This window comes from Sciurus vulgaris (genome assembly GCF_902686455.1).
Source record: "Sciurus vulgaris genome assembly, chromosome: 2".
In the NCBI taxonomy this organism is placed as follows: Eukaryota; Metazoa; Chordata; class Mammalia; order Rodentia; family Sciuridae; genus Sciurus; species Sciurus vulgaris.
This window is the reverse complement of record NC_136462.1, coordinates 142582408-142597069: the sequence shown is the minus strand read 5'-3', so window position 1 is coordinate 142597069 and position 14662 is coordinate 142582408. Positions and strand designations below refer to the sequence as shown.

The window sequence follows — 14662 nt, the reverse complement described above, 5'->3', positions numbered from 1 at the left end:
AAAAGTAGGGCACATGGAGCCTCAAATTTCATTCCAAACAGCTCCTGGCACCAAACAGAACCTCACACCACGTCTCAAATTTCTTTTGGGACTGTCCTGATGCAAAGAAAGTCTTGTCCCTGGACTTTGGGAAATGATCTGATCATAGAATTCCTTGAACCTAAGGACACGGGAAGAAACAGGTGTAATTATCTTAGCACCTCCTGGGACTGGAGAGCTACCCCAGCCTGGTAGCCAAAGTGGCTTCTGTTCAGTTCATCATTGGCAGGGCTCTTGTATCTGGCATAACCAAAGGCTCAGCCCCTAGTTTTCAAAATCCTTCAGGCTAAAGATTGGTGGGGGGAGAGGAAAGGCAGGGGAGAGGAAAGGCAGGAAAGAGGCGGGGCAGACTGGAGGCCAGAGGATGAAGGTGTGGTGGGTGTCACCAGTGAGGCCAGATCCCCTCCAGGGTGCCAGGCAGGCTTAAGGCAGTCCTTGCTGATCTCATGGAACACATATAGGCCATGCCTCTTTTCTTTGCCACAAGGAATGACTTTCAACCATGAGCTTTCTGTGTTCCACCAAACCCTGACCCAGGAATTTCAGGAGGTAATGGCTGATTCTGGCTCACAGTTTCCTCTTTGGCACACCAGGTGAGCAGCATGGTTTCTGAAGTCCAGTCTTGACTCCGATGCCTCAGAGCACATCACTCTTCCTTTAGGGGCTTCAGTTTAACTGTCTGAAATAGGCGTTCTGGGATGGCTTCAAGGTCTTCCATTATGAATCCTACCCAGGCTCTAAGCCCAGTGCTTTTCAAACTAGAATGTATGTGCATCACCTGACTTACTAAAAGGCTGTCATCAGGTTTGAGGTGGGGCCTAGGGCTCTGCATTTCTAACAAGCTTTCCAGCAGATGTCACTGCTACTGGTGTGTGGCCTGCACTTGGAGAGGCAGGGCCATAGCATGCTGTGCTGCCACACATACACACACACACACACACACACACACACACACACACAAGTCAAGAGAGTGTGAGGTTGTAAGCATTAAAGGGGATGACATAAGGACATACCCCAGACAATATGTCCCACAGGATGTGACATTTACTGTTAATTCTCTGTAAACCCTATGTCTCCATACACCCAGACCAAAGGCTCCTCCAAAACAGAGTGGCTGTGTCCATCTCTACCTCCAGGCCAAGACTGAGACTCCTTTTCCAGTAAGCTCCTCATGGTCCTGCTGAGATGACAGACACCACAACAGTCCTGATGGAGATGTCTCTGTTCCTGTTAATTTGGATCTTAAATTAGTTGGCCCTGGGTCCCTCCTTTGTGTGAGAGACACAAAGACACATAGGGCCTGACTCACTCTAAGAAAACTGTGGGAAACATGAGCTGGGGCTTCTGGTGGGACACAGGGCACATAAACACAACGAGCTTACAAAACATGGCACCTCCTGGGCTTCTGGAAAAAGCTGACTTGGATCAAAGAGGAGAGGAGAAGGGAAGAGCATGAGGAAAATCAGGGAGGCAAAAAGGCAGATTCAGGGATCAGGGCGGCAACAGTTGAGCAAGCACAGGCTGCATGAGGTGCTGCAGAGGTGGGCTGGGCAGGAGGGTGGGTCCCAAAACAACGACAGGAGCCTGCAATGCCAAGGTGAGGAGGCCGGGCCTGACTCAGGGCTGTGTGCATAGGGTGAGTCCCCAGATGTTTAAGGATCAAAACTTCATTGTGTGCTCACACACACACAAGCACAGTCCTTCCAGAGGGAGAATCTGATCAGCAAATACCCTTTCACAGATAAATTATCATCACCCTTTAACGTTTATCGGGCTCTTGGCATGTACCAGGTGCTATTCTACATACTTCACAGGTATTAACTTATTTAGTTCTTCCACAACAGGCATGTTTTACTTTTATCCCCACTTTGTAGAGAAGAAACTGAGGCACCCAGCTAGTGAGGGCCAAGGACAGACCATGGACAGACAGTCTGGCTTCAGAGCCCACACACCTGCCTCCCTCATCCCGCAGATGGCTCAGTGCGTACCTGTGAATATGGTTCCTGGGAAAGATTTACCCCTTTCCTGCCCAGAACCAAGCCCTCTCACAGCCCACCCAGAATTCTCTTTGACAGAAGAGAGCCTAGACCAGGTGGAAGCCCTTCCTGACCCTACCCTTCCTCCATAAATAAGTAGTTCACACCCAGTGGGAAAAAAATACATCTAGAGCGACCGTTCAGGGCAGAGCTGCCCCGCAGGCCCCCAGGCATGCTCACTGAGACATGGTCACTGGAATAGCCTGAACTTCCCAGCCTCCACTCTGAGTAGGGACCCATGTACCTCAGAGTTTCACAGCCCATAGCACCTTCCAATGGAGGGGATCCCACACTGGCTGTCTGCCTCCTCCTTTGCCTGCCCTGCAGCTCCTACCAGCTTGCAGTTGACTTCAGTAACTTTCAACTTCATTCAGTCCACCTGGCCCTGAGGCTCTTAGAACTGGAGGTTGGTCTGGAGGAGACCCCAGCCCTCAGGGAAGCTTTTGGAAGCCTGGCTCAGCCCAGCTTAAAGCCAATAGGTAAATAAGATCAAGGTGGCCCCAGACTGGATAATGTGCTGCCAATAACACCCCAACTTCTGCAGCCTGTGACAGGGACTCCTGAAGGGGTCCCCCAGAAACTCTATTCCCTTGCAATATTTAGCCACAGTCAGAAACAGCAAGGTCTGGGGACAGGAATGGAGAGAGGTTATGTTTTGAGGGGCTTAGTTGGAAATAAGTTTGGAATCTGACACAACTGAGTTCAAATCCTGGTGGTTCCCTTACTAACACTGGGACTTTGGGCTATTTAATTGGAATACTCCATGCCTCAGTTTCCCCACCTATAAAAAGAGGGTGATTAAACATGGATCACAGTGCAATAAACTGATCTATGTTGATTACTAGCCAAGTGGCTGGCACAAACCAGCGGCTCCATAATGTTCGTTTTCTTTCTGAGTGTTCTACTTTTCCTCCCTAGTTGAAGAAGGAAAGTCCTTGCTTAAATCTAGGAGTATATAGTGTCTTTAAGCATTTCGTCATCTGGCGATGGCATATAGCCCCCAGTCTTCACTTCTCCAACCTTAGTTCTATACACACTTATTCTGATTTCCCAAGCTTATTTCCATGGGTCCGAGGACTTTTCCACCATCAAATCCTCCATGCCACATCTCTCCAGCAGCACTTCCTGCTGCCATTTCAATCTCATGGGTCCCTGATACAGGCAGGAAGCCCAGATGTGCTCCTATAGACCAGAACCCTTGAGAGTGGGAGAGGCCCCCAAGGTAGGCTCCCAAGGTTGGCCCCCAGTTAAATAAGAGGCTGGCCCCCAGGCAGCCTGACTGGTTCATGAGTGAATTCAATGATCTCTTAGTTCACCTTCCAATACCCAACTCTGTCCCCTCCAATAAATCCTACAACTTCATTGTATTGTCTATCCCCTAAAATTCAAAGTTGCCCATATCACTCACCTATTTGAGAAACTTCAGCAGCTCCCTGTTGCCCTCAGAACCAAATCTTTGACATAGGTTTTTTGATATCTCACTTAGCTTGTCTCTCTAGCCCCATCTCCTTCACATGATATGCCCCAGTTAGATCAAATCACTTGCCTTCCTCTGAACACTCAGGTTGTTTCACACCCTCTGCCCTTGAACACATTTCTTGTCCCTAAAATAGTATAGCATGGTGTCTCCTACACTGCTGTACTTGAAGAGGAAAAGTGTGTGTGTGTGTGTGAATTCTTAAGTTCTGGAACCAGCTGAATCCAGTTGAAGGACCTGAGGAATCTGTATTTTTAACAGTACCTGAGGTGATTCTTCTGTTTTAGCAAATTAGAGAAAGACTCTCTTCACTTGCCATGTCTGCCACTGGACTTCTGCTCATTCTTCAAGACTCCCTCGGTGGTCACCCTCTGCTACTTCTTCTCCTACCTATAAGAATGATGAAGTCATGGGACTTTTAGTGTGGCCCAGCAGTGGTCTAGGCACTTGGTGTGTGTAATTGTAAAAATCCTTGTGGGGGTGCTGTTGTGATCTCCTACATAGCCTTCAGGAAGCACTAAAAGATGAGTAAATTACCCAGAATCACGGGTAGAAAATGTCTGAGCTAAGTTTTAAACCTGGGCGTCTATCTTCAAAGCCTGCCCTCTGCCACCTAAGCCACCAGGTCAACCTGCCAACAGCATCCTCATCTTGCAACTGAGGCCTGCCTCTCTTTCCCCTCTCCTCCTCTCCTATATCCTGAACTCCAGAATGGAGGCACTAGTCTATGTGGTAGAGGCTTAATAAACTTTTGTGGCAGGAGGAGAAGTATGGATAACAAAAGAAATTGGTGACTGGGGGAGATGCCCTGGGTTTATCATTGGTGATGAGGTTGGAGCAAGTGGAGGGAAATGACAGGATGAAGGTACGTGGAAGAAGAGGGCTCAGCTTTCCTATAAGGACCACGTTGCCTTTTTCCTCGACAGGTGCAACCTGGCTCCAGTGCAGGAGTATGCCCGGGATGTGGGGCTCAAGACTGACCTGGTTACCATGAACCCCTCAGTCATCCAGCGGGCCTTTGAGGACTTGGTCAATGCCACGTGGCGGGAGAAGCTGCTGCAGCGCCTGCACAGCCTCAATGGCAGCATCCTGTGGATCCCTGCCTTCATGGCTAGGGGCGGCAAGGAGCGTGTGGAGTGGGTCAACGAGCTGATCCTGAAGCACCACGTCAACGTGCGTACTGCGTACCCCTCACTGCGCCTGCTGCACGCTGTCCGCGGGTGAGCGACATTCCCCTACATGTGGCTGTCACTAAGTGTGGGGCATGCCATGTAGGCAATATTCCTTTCCCAAATGCATTTCCATCCCAGCTCTACCACCCATTAGCTGGATGGCCTTAGAAAGTCACCAAACATTACTGAGTCCCTATTCCTTGAGAAATTGGGGAGGTGTCAGAGGGTTTCATCTGCCATGTCAGTTTTGACTAATTGGTCATATCTACTTGGAGAGCTGTGTTAAGAATGGCCTACAGGCTCAGTGGGACCAGATGCCATGAACCTGGGAGGGGAGGTGACTGATGTATCAAATACCTGCCATCCCAGGTAGGTGATTTCTATGGAAATCAGGATCAAATGGACTTGGCTTCAAATATGTCACCTAAATCTCTCTAGTTTCTTCATTAGTAAAATAGGGATGGGACGGTTACGTGGGAGGGATGTGGAGACCAAATGAGAACATACTTGGGAAGTGCTTGGGACAGTGAGTAAAATACCAATCGAGACACTCAGGGCTATCTCCATTATCATTGTTGTCACCATCACTGCTGTTGTCACCTCCACTTTCCTGTGTAATATTCTCTGACTCTGCAGAACAATTCTTGCTTATTAATCTGAATGATCAAAAGAGGGTCTGATGGGATATGAGTTTGTCCACCAGGTCCTCTCCCTGAAACAGGGGACAAACTTTACTTATGAAATCAGAAAGAAATAGGAAGAGTTATAAGAGTTTTGAGCAAGATTTATATAAATAATCAGGTCGGGGTTCTCTGGGTTAGGACTATGTGTCTACTTCCAGAAAAGGACTTGAAGAATTAAGGAAGACAGGGAATGTTGAGAAGGTTCTGAACTATTCCTGTTGAAGAGGCTCATGATCACCCAGATGAGGCTCTTCAACAGCTCAGCCAAACAAGTAGTAATTCTCAACTTCCTGTTACTTTTTTCCCATCCATGTGAACTGGCATAGACTGCTTTAGAACGTGGACCAATAAATTGGTTAGGAATAGTACACATTATAGCAGCCACCAGAGAAGAGTTGGATGTTAAGCATTCATTCACTCTGTTCTAGTCATCGATTACAGTGAAATAAATCACCTCAAAACTTAATGACTTGAAAAACAATTATTTTAGTATATTTTTCACAATTTCCATTATCAGAAATTTAGGAATGGCTCAACTGGATGGTCCTTGGTCAAGGTCTCTACAGTTACAGTCAGTCAGTGGCTAGCAGTAGAACAGTGGGGGCTGGAGCAGCTGGGATTGATTGCCTCTCTCTTTTCATATAGTATTACAGATTCTCAATGTGGCCTTTTTGCATGGGCTAGATTGAGCTTCCTCACAGCATAGTGGCCTCAGAGCAGAGTGCTTATATGGGGGCCCAAACTTTAGTACAAGTGGTCCAGAGACAAGGCAGATGCTGAATCCCCCTCTAAGGACCACATAGTGTTATTTCTGTCATACTCTACTAGACAACCAGTCACTAAGGAGTCCAAGGGGAGTGCCTGCCTTTCAATGGGAGAGTACCAAACAATGTGTGAACATATTTTAAAATATAAGCACTCTTTATTGAGTGGTTGCTATGTGCTAGATCCTATTCTAGATAGGATAATTCAGCAGTGAATAAAATAAAGTTCCTAATCTCATTAGCATGTAAATTTTCTGATAGGGAACAATAAATGATAGGTAAGAAAATAAATAGGATACTTTCAGACAGTGCTATCAGAAAAGTCTTCTCTGGAAATCAGTTGGTTTGAGCAAAGATTTGAGGAATGAAATGGCAGCAGACACATACAGTTCTGGGGAAGAACCTTCCAGACAGAAGGAATTTCAAGTGCAAAGGCCCCAGGGAACATGTGTTCAAGGATCCAAAGAGACACATGTGGTTGAAGCAGGGTGAGCAAGGAGAAAAGAGATGATGTTGGTGAGATAGACAGACTAGAAGACATTTATTCTTGTGAACCATGCTAAGGAGTTTGGTCTTGACTCTGTTTAGGAGCAGCCATGAAAGTTGGGAAGGAGATCTGACCTATGTCTTTAGAAGATCCTTCTTGCAATGATGAAAACTGAATAGGTGTTGGGGAGCTGTTGTGATAGCTCAGACATAAAATAAGTATGACTTGGATGAGAATGGTAGCATGGGCTATATATCAGTTTGGTCCAACTTGCTCTATCATGTGGAAGAATGGGAAACAGGATTTGCTGATGCCTTCTATTTAAGGACCATGAGGCATGAACTAAAGAGAAGAATCCAGGATGATTTAGGATTTGAATGTAAACAAACATCGGGTAGTGGCATTATATTCTATGAAAAGAGAGCCCAGAGAAGTCAATGTGTGTATGGGGGCATTGTAGAAGAGAGTTCTTTCTTGGGCTTAAGTTTGAGGTGCCTGTTACAAATATTCTGACCTCCCATCCTGCACAAAATTGTCCAATTGTCACATGGGAGATCACACCCCTGCTCCAGGAACATGGGAAAGTCCACTGTACAGACTACTTACCAACCAGGAGGCATTGGAATGCCTTTCACTGGGGCCTTGGCATAACTCTGGGAAGAGCTGGGAGCCACCCACAAGGGACTCTTGTCCTCATATAGATGACTCGGAGGTACCCAAGCCTGTGACCAACACTGGACTCATTTTTGTGGGAATTGACACAGGGAACCCATTGTCCCCAAGACCCAAAGAGTCATTTAATACAAGGCAGCTGCGTTTGTGGCTGATGGAACCAAAGCAATACCTATATAAACACAGGGCTCACTGAGGCCATATTCCTTATCCTGAAGGTTCACCTGTCAGGGCTTCCATCAGTATCTTTTCACTTTGTCCCTGTCACAGAGAGGGTGCATCACAACAACCCTCATTCATGCTTTTGACAGCATTTCTTTGTGGAAGAAGGAAACTCTTGAGATGGTTGTGGGGGTCAAAGGGATGACAGAAGGGAAAAAAAAAAAAACAAAAAAACTGCTCTTTGATAAAGGGAGAAAAGGTCCTGTGAATGGGGAATGGGCAGCCACCTGGAAGAAACCTAAGCAACCAGAGCTATTTCCAGCTCTAATTGACTCACTTTCATCTGTCAAAATAGCATTAAGCACCAGTAATAAGCCCTTTAAACAAACAGGCTGTTAATCCTGAGATTGCAATATCTTCCTCTGCAGGAACTCCTGGGGGGATACTACAGGAGAGACAGGTGGGGCCAGCCCCTGCTTTTAGCAAGAGATGGGGATAGGGAAAAGGAGTCTGCTAGAGCCTTGGAATGGATTCCCTTTAATGGACCCCTCCCTTTGTGGGGCCATTGGATCTTGAGAATGCTGAGTCCAATAGGGCATCCATGAAAAGTGGGCATATGTGTAGTAAGGACTTGGGCTGGAGCTGGAGCTCAGTGGTAGAGTGCTTAACTAGCATGTGTGAGGCACTGGGTTCAATTCTCAGCACCACATATAAATAAAATAAAGGTCCATTGACAACTAAAAAAAAATTAAAAAAAAAAAAAAAGAAACAAAAAAAAGAGCTTGCTGCCACCTTGGTGGGGCCTTGCCTGGTGTCCACTGCAAAAGAGGTAATAGGCTGGAGAGGGATGCAGAATGAAGCCACATAAGAAAAGAATAAGGCATTGTAGAGAAGAAGGCTAAGGGGGAACATGGGACCTGACCAAGAAGCAGTGTGAAATGGCATCTAAAATACAGGCTTTGCTCTAGGAACACCTCCAAATGGTTCAAATCCCACCTCTCTTAGTTGCTTGGTTCTATCACCTATCTCCCCAGCCCCAAGTCCTACTTTCTTTGTCTCATCACTGGGAAACCCACCTTCCTCAGAATGCATGTCCCATGCTATACAGGGAAGCATGTGATCAATCAGCATGGCTGCTGTGATCATGGCAGCTGCCACCAGCCACTTGGAGAGCTACTACTTGGGAAAGAAATTGGATTTGTCCTCTGGACTCAAAAGGTAGAACTAGGGCAGATGGTGGAGCCATAAGGAGCAAAGTACAGTTAAGCCTACTTTGATACAGGACTCTGTAGGAGTCAGAGCAATGGACTAAGTCAAACTTGTCACTCATGAGTTCTTCACCTTGTAGTTCCATTAATGAGCTCCAATTAGCACAATAATCTTTCTCTACTTAAAATCTACTGCCACTCAGCCCCTCTGTTTATTGGGTATATTTGGGGAGATAAATATTTTTATCATGGTAAAATATGCCAAACATAAAATTTACTCTTTCAATAATTTTTAAGGGTACATTTCACATAGATGAAATTCATTAGAAGAAAACAGTTTCTTCTAAAAGAAACTCACCTTGAGTTTGGCGATGGTCTAAGTTTGACACCCAAAGCACAGACAATAATAAAAAAATAGATAATTATACAAAATCAAAATTTAAAACATTTGTTAACATTTACAGAAAACAATCTAGCAAGAGAATAAAAAGAAAACCCAAAGAATAGGAGAAAATATTCACAAATAATATGTTGAATAAAGGATTAACATCCAGGATATGTAAAGAATTCCCACAATTCCCAGAATTCCCACAGCAGAAAAACAACCCAGTTCAAAAATGGCAAAAGATTCTTCCAGAGTAGATATATATGTGGCCAATTAGCACATAACAAGATGCTCAGCATCACTAATCATTGGGGAAGCATGAACAAAACTATAGTGGGATACCTCTTCTAGTCCACTAACATGGCTAATACAAAGGAGGAGGAGGAGGAAGAGGAAAAGTATTGGTGAGAATTTGGAGAAATTGAAACCTTGGTTTTGCTGATGGGAATTTCATATGAGAATTGACTTCTCAGGCACCCTAGAATCTCCATCTAGCAATTGAAGAACTTAGTGCTTAGACAAGTTAAGTGATTTGCATGAGGTCAACTAGCCAGTAAGTGGAATGACCAGGAATGGAGTCATGTTATGTGACTTTTGTGCAAAGCACCAGATGCAGCACAAATTTGTACTTATTCTGCTCTGGATGAGTGGGAAGTAGAGAAGCTTAGTGAATAGGGAGTTGCCACACTTGTTAGTAGCATGTTAACAGTCTAGGGAGAGTCTGTAGATGTTCAGAACATGGGATAACTTTTCTACCAGGCAGAACTTCTCACTTGCCAACACTGGGTCTTTGACCCCATCTTACTAAAATCATTTGCCCGTTGACCAGACAGGCCTTTGGCTTTGCTCTCCCAGATTGCTTGGCTTTCTTTGTATCCAAGATATCTTTCAGGAAAAATAAAACAGACATGCAATTACACATTCTTTTTTTTTTTATTGTGAACAAATGGGATACATATTGTTTCTCTGTTTGTACATGGAGTCAAGGCATACCATTTGTGTAATCATAAATTATCTAGGGTAATGTTGTTTGATTCATTCTGTTATTTTTCCCTTCCCCCCCACCCCTCCCACCCCTCTTTTCCCTCTATACAGTCCTTCCTTCCTCCATTCTTGCCCCCCTCCCTAACTCTAACCCTAACACTAACCCTTCCCACCTCTTATTATGTGTCATCATTCGCTTATCAGTGAGATCATTCCTCCTTTGGTTTTTTGAGATTGGCTTATCTCACTTAGCAAGATATTCTCCAATTTCATCCATTTGCCTGCAAATGCCATAATTTTATCATTCTTTATGGCTGAGTAATATTCCATTGTATATATATGCCACAGTTTCTTTATCCATTCATCAACTGAAGGGCATCTAGGTTGGTTCCACAATCTGGCTATAGTGAATTGAGCAGCTATGAACATTGATGTGGCTGTATCTCTGTAGTATGCTGATTTTAAGTCCTTTGGGTATAGGCCAAGGAGTGGGATAGCTGGGTCAAATGGTGGTTCCATTCCAAGCTTTCTGAGGAATCTCCATACTGCTTTCCAGAGTGGCTGCACTAATTTGCAACCCCACCAGCAATGTATGAGTGTACCTTTCTCCCCACATCCTCGCCAACACCTGTTGTTGCTTGTATTCTTGATAATCGCCATTCTAATTGGGGTGAGACGGAATCTTAGGGTAGTTTTGGTTTGCATTTATCTTATTACTAGAGATGTTGAACATTTTTTCATATATCTGTTGATTGCTTGTACATCTTCTTCTGTGAAGTGTCTGTTCATTTCCTTAGCCCATTTGTTGATTGGATTATTTGTATTCTTGGTGTAGGGTTTTTTGAGTTCTTTATATATTCTGCAAATTATTGCTCTATCTGAAGTATGAGTGGCCAAGATTTTCTCCCACTCTGTAGGCTCTCTCTTCACATTGCTGATAGTTTCCTTTGCTGAGAGAAAGCTTTTTAGTTTGAATCTATCCCAGTTGTTGATTCTTGCTTTTATTTCTTATGCTATGAGAGTCCTGTTAAGGAAGTCTGATCCTAAGCCGACATGTTGAAGATTTGGACCTACTTTTTCTATAAAGATGAAGGGTCTCTAGTCTGATTCCGAGATCCTTGATCCATTTTGAGTTGAGTTTTGTGAGAGTTAGAGGTTTAATTTCATTCTGCTGCCTATGGATTTCCCATTTTCCCAGCACCATTTGTTGAACAGGCTATCTTTTCTCTATTGCATATTTTTGGCCCCTTTGTCTAGTATGAGAAAATTGTATTTATTTGGGTTTGTGTCCATGTCCTCTATTCTGTACCATTGATCTACTTGCCTATTTTGGTACCAATACCATGCCATTTTTGTTACTATTGCTTTGTAGTAGAGTTGAAGATCTGGTATTGCGATACCCCCTGCTTCGCTCTTTCTGCTAAGGATTGCTTTAGCTATTCTGGGTTTCTTATTCTTCCAGATGAATTTCATAATTGCTTGCTCTATTTCTGTAAGGTACGTTGGAATTCCTTAATTGGAATTGCATTGAATCTGTATAGCATTTTTGGTCGTATGGCCATTTTGACAATATTAATTCTGCCTATCCAAGAACATGGGAGATCTTTCCATCTTCTAAGGTTTTCTTTAATTTCTTTCTTTAGTGTTCTGTAGTTCTCATTGTAGAGGTCTTTCACCTCTTTTGTGAGATTGATTCCCAAGTGTTTTATTTTTTTCGAGGCTATTGTGAATGGGGTAGTTTTCCTAACTTCTCTTTCTGAAGATTCATCACTTATGTATAAAAATGCATTGGATTTATGAGCATTGATCTTGTAACCTGCTACTTTACTGAATTCACTTATGAGTTGTAAAAGTTTTCTGGTGGAATTTCCGGGTTCCTCTAAATATATAATCATGTCATCAGCGAACAGGGTTAGTTTGAGTTCTTCTTTTCCAATTCGTATCCTTTAATATCTTTGGTTTGTCTAATTGTTCTGGCTAGAGTTTCAAGGATGATGTTGAATAGAAGTGGTGAAAGAGGGCATCCCTGCCTTGTTCCAGTTTTTAGGGGGAATGCTTTCAGATTTTCACCATTTAGAATGATATTAGCCATGGGCTTAGCGTAGATGGCCTTTACAATGTTAAGGAATGTTCCCACTATCCCTATTTTTTCTAGTGTTTTGAGCATGAAGGGATGCTGTATTTTATCAAATGCTTTTTCTGGATCTATCAAAATAACCATGTGATTCTTAACTTTAAGTCTGTTGATATGGTGAATTACATTTATTGATTTCCTGATGTTGAACCCACCTTGCATCCCTGGGATAAAACCCACTTGATCGTGGTGCACTATCTTTTTAATATATTTTTGTATGCGATTTGCTAAAATTTTGTTGAGAATTTTTGCGTCAATGTTTATCAAGGATATTGGTCTGAAATTTTCGTTCCTTGATGTGTCTCTGTCTGGTTTAGGTATCGGGGTGATATTGGCTTCATAGAATGAGTTTGGGAGGGTTCCCTCCTCTTCTATTTCATGGAATACTTTGAGGAGTATTGGAATGAGCTCTTCTTTAAAGGTTTTGTAGAACTCGGCTGAGAACCCATCTGGTCCTGGACTTTTCTTTGTTGGTAGACTTTTGATGACCTCTTCTATTTCATTGCTTGAAATTGATTTATTTAAGTTGTTTATGTCCTCCTCATTCAGTTTAGGTAATTCATATGTCTCTAGAAACTTGTTGATGTCTTCGAGGTTTTCTGTTTTGTTGGAGTATAGATTTCCAAATAGCTTCTAATTATGTTTTGTATTTCACTCGTGTCTGTAGTGATATTTCCTTATTCATTCCGAATTTTAGTAATTTGAGTTTTCTCTCTCTTTTTGTTAGTGTGGCTAAGGGTTTATCAATTTTGTTTATTTTTTCAAAGAACCAACTATTTATTTTGTTAATTTTTTCGATTTTCGATTGTTTCTTTTGTTTCAATTTCATTGCTTTCGGCTCTGATTTTAACTATTTCCTGTCTTCTACTACTTTTGGTGTTGGTCTGCTCTTCTTTTTCTAGGGCTTTGAGCTGTAGTGTTAAGTCGTTTTTTTTGTTGATTTTTACTTCTTTTGTTGAATGTGCTCCATGAAATAAATCTTCCTCTTAAGTACTGCTTTCATAGTGTCCCAGAGATTTTGATATGATGTCTTTGTTCTTGTTTACTTCTAAGAATTTTTTTATTTCCCTCCTGATGTCTTCTGTTATCCATTCATCATATAATAGTGTATTATTTAATCTCCAGGTATTGGAGAATTTCTGTTTTTTATTCTGTCATTTATTTCTAATTTCAATCCATTATGATCTGATAGAATACAAGGTAGTGTCTCTGTCTTCTTGTATTTGCTAACAGTAGCTTTGTGGCATAAATATGGTCTATTTTAGAGAAGGATCCATGTGCTGCTGAGAAGAAAGTGTATTTGTTCTTTGTTGGATGGTATATTCTATATATGTCCATTATTGAGGTCTATGGTTTCTTTATTCAATTTTTGTTTGGAAGATCTATCCAGTAGTGAGAGAGAGAGGTGTGTTAAAATCGCCTAGTATTATTGTGTTGTGGTCTATTCGATTTCTGGAATTGAGAAGGATTTGTTTGACGTACATGGATGAGCCAATGTTCGGGACATAGATATTTATGATTGTTATGTCTTGCTGATTTATGCTTCCCTTAAGCAGTATATAATGTCCTTCTTTATCCCTTCTGACTAGTTTTGGCTTGAAGTCCACATTATCTGAAATGAGGATGAATACTCCAGCTTTTTGCTGTGTCCGTGTGCATGGTATGTTTTTTCCCATCCTTTCACCTTTAGTCTGTGGGTATCTCTTTTTATGAGATGAGTCTCTTGCAGGCAGCATATTGTTGGATTTTTCTTTTTAATCCATTTTGCCAGTCTATGTCTTTTTATTGATGAGTTCAGGCCATTAACATTCAGGGTTATTTTTGTAATATGATTTGTATTCCCAGTCATTTGACTCATTTTTGTTTTTTGACATGATTTGGTTTCTCCTTTATTTGGCTATTCCTTTAGGCTAGTTCCTCCCATTGCTGATTTGCATTGTTGTTTTTCATCTCTTCCTCATGAAATATTTTGCTGAGAATGTTCTGTAATGCCGGCTTTCTTTTTGTAAATTCTTTTAGCTTTTGTTTATCATGGAAGGATTTTATTTCATCATCAAATTTGAAGGTAAGTTTTGCTGGGTATAAGATTCTTGGTTGGCATCCATTTTCTTTCATGGCTTGGTAAATGTTGTTCTAGGCCCTTCTAGGTTTTAGGGTCTGGATTGAAAAATCTGCTGATATTCTTATTGGTTTCCCCCGAATGTAATTTGATTCTTTTCTCTCGCGGCCTTTAAAATTCTGTCTTTATTTTGTATGTTAGGTATTTTCATAATAATGTGCCTTGGTGTGGGTCTATTGTAATTTTGTATATTTGGAGTCCTATAAACCTCTTGTACCTGGTTTTCCAGCAATTACACATTCTGAATGCTACCATGGAGGTTATGAAATAGGACACATAGGGAAATATGCTACCATAGCTAATACTGATGAGCCAAACACTGTCTAAGTGTTTTCTCATG

General features: G+C 42.5%; 1 protein-coding gene across 1 annotated transcript in view; it reads left to right on the top strand.

Moving 5' to 3' along the window:
- The window catches only part of ST8SIA2 (ST8 alpha-N-acetyl-neuraminide alpha-2,8-sialyltransferase 2), a 72254-nt gene that overhangs the window by 41759 nt on the left and 15833 nt on the right, over positions 1-14662 (top strand). Inside the window, exon 5 of the mRNA XM_079127349.1 lies at positions 4479-4772. Within this exon, the coding sequence (XP_078983475.1) occupies positions 4479-4772 (294 nt within the window). The remainder of the gene's footprint in view (positions 1-4478; positions 4773-14662) is intronic.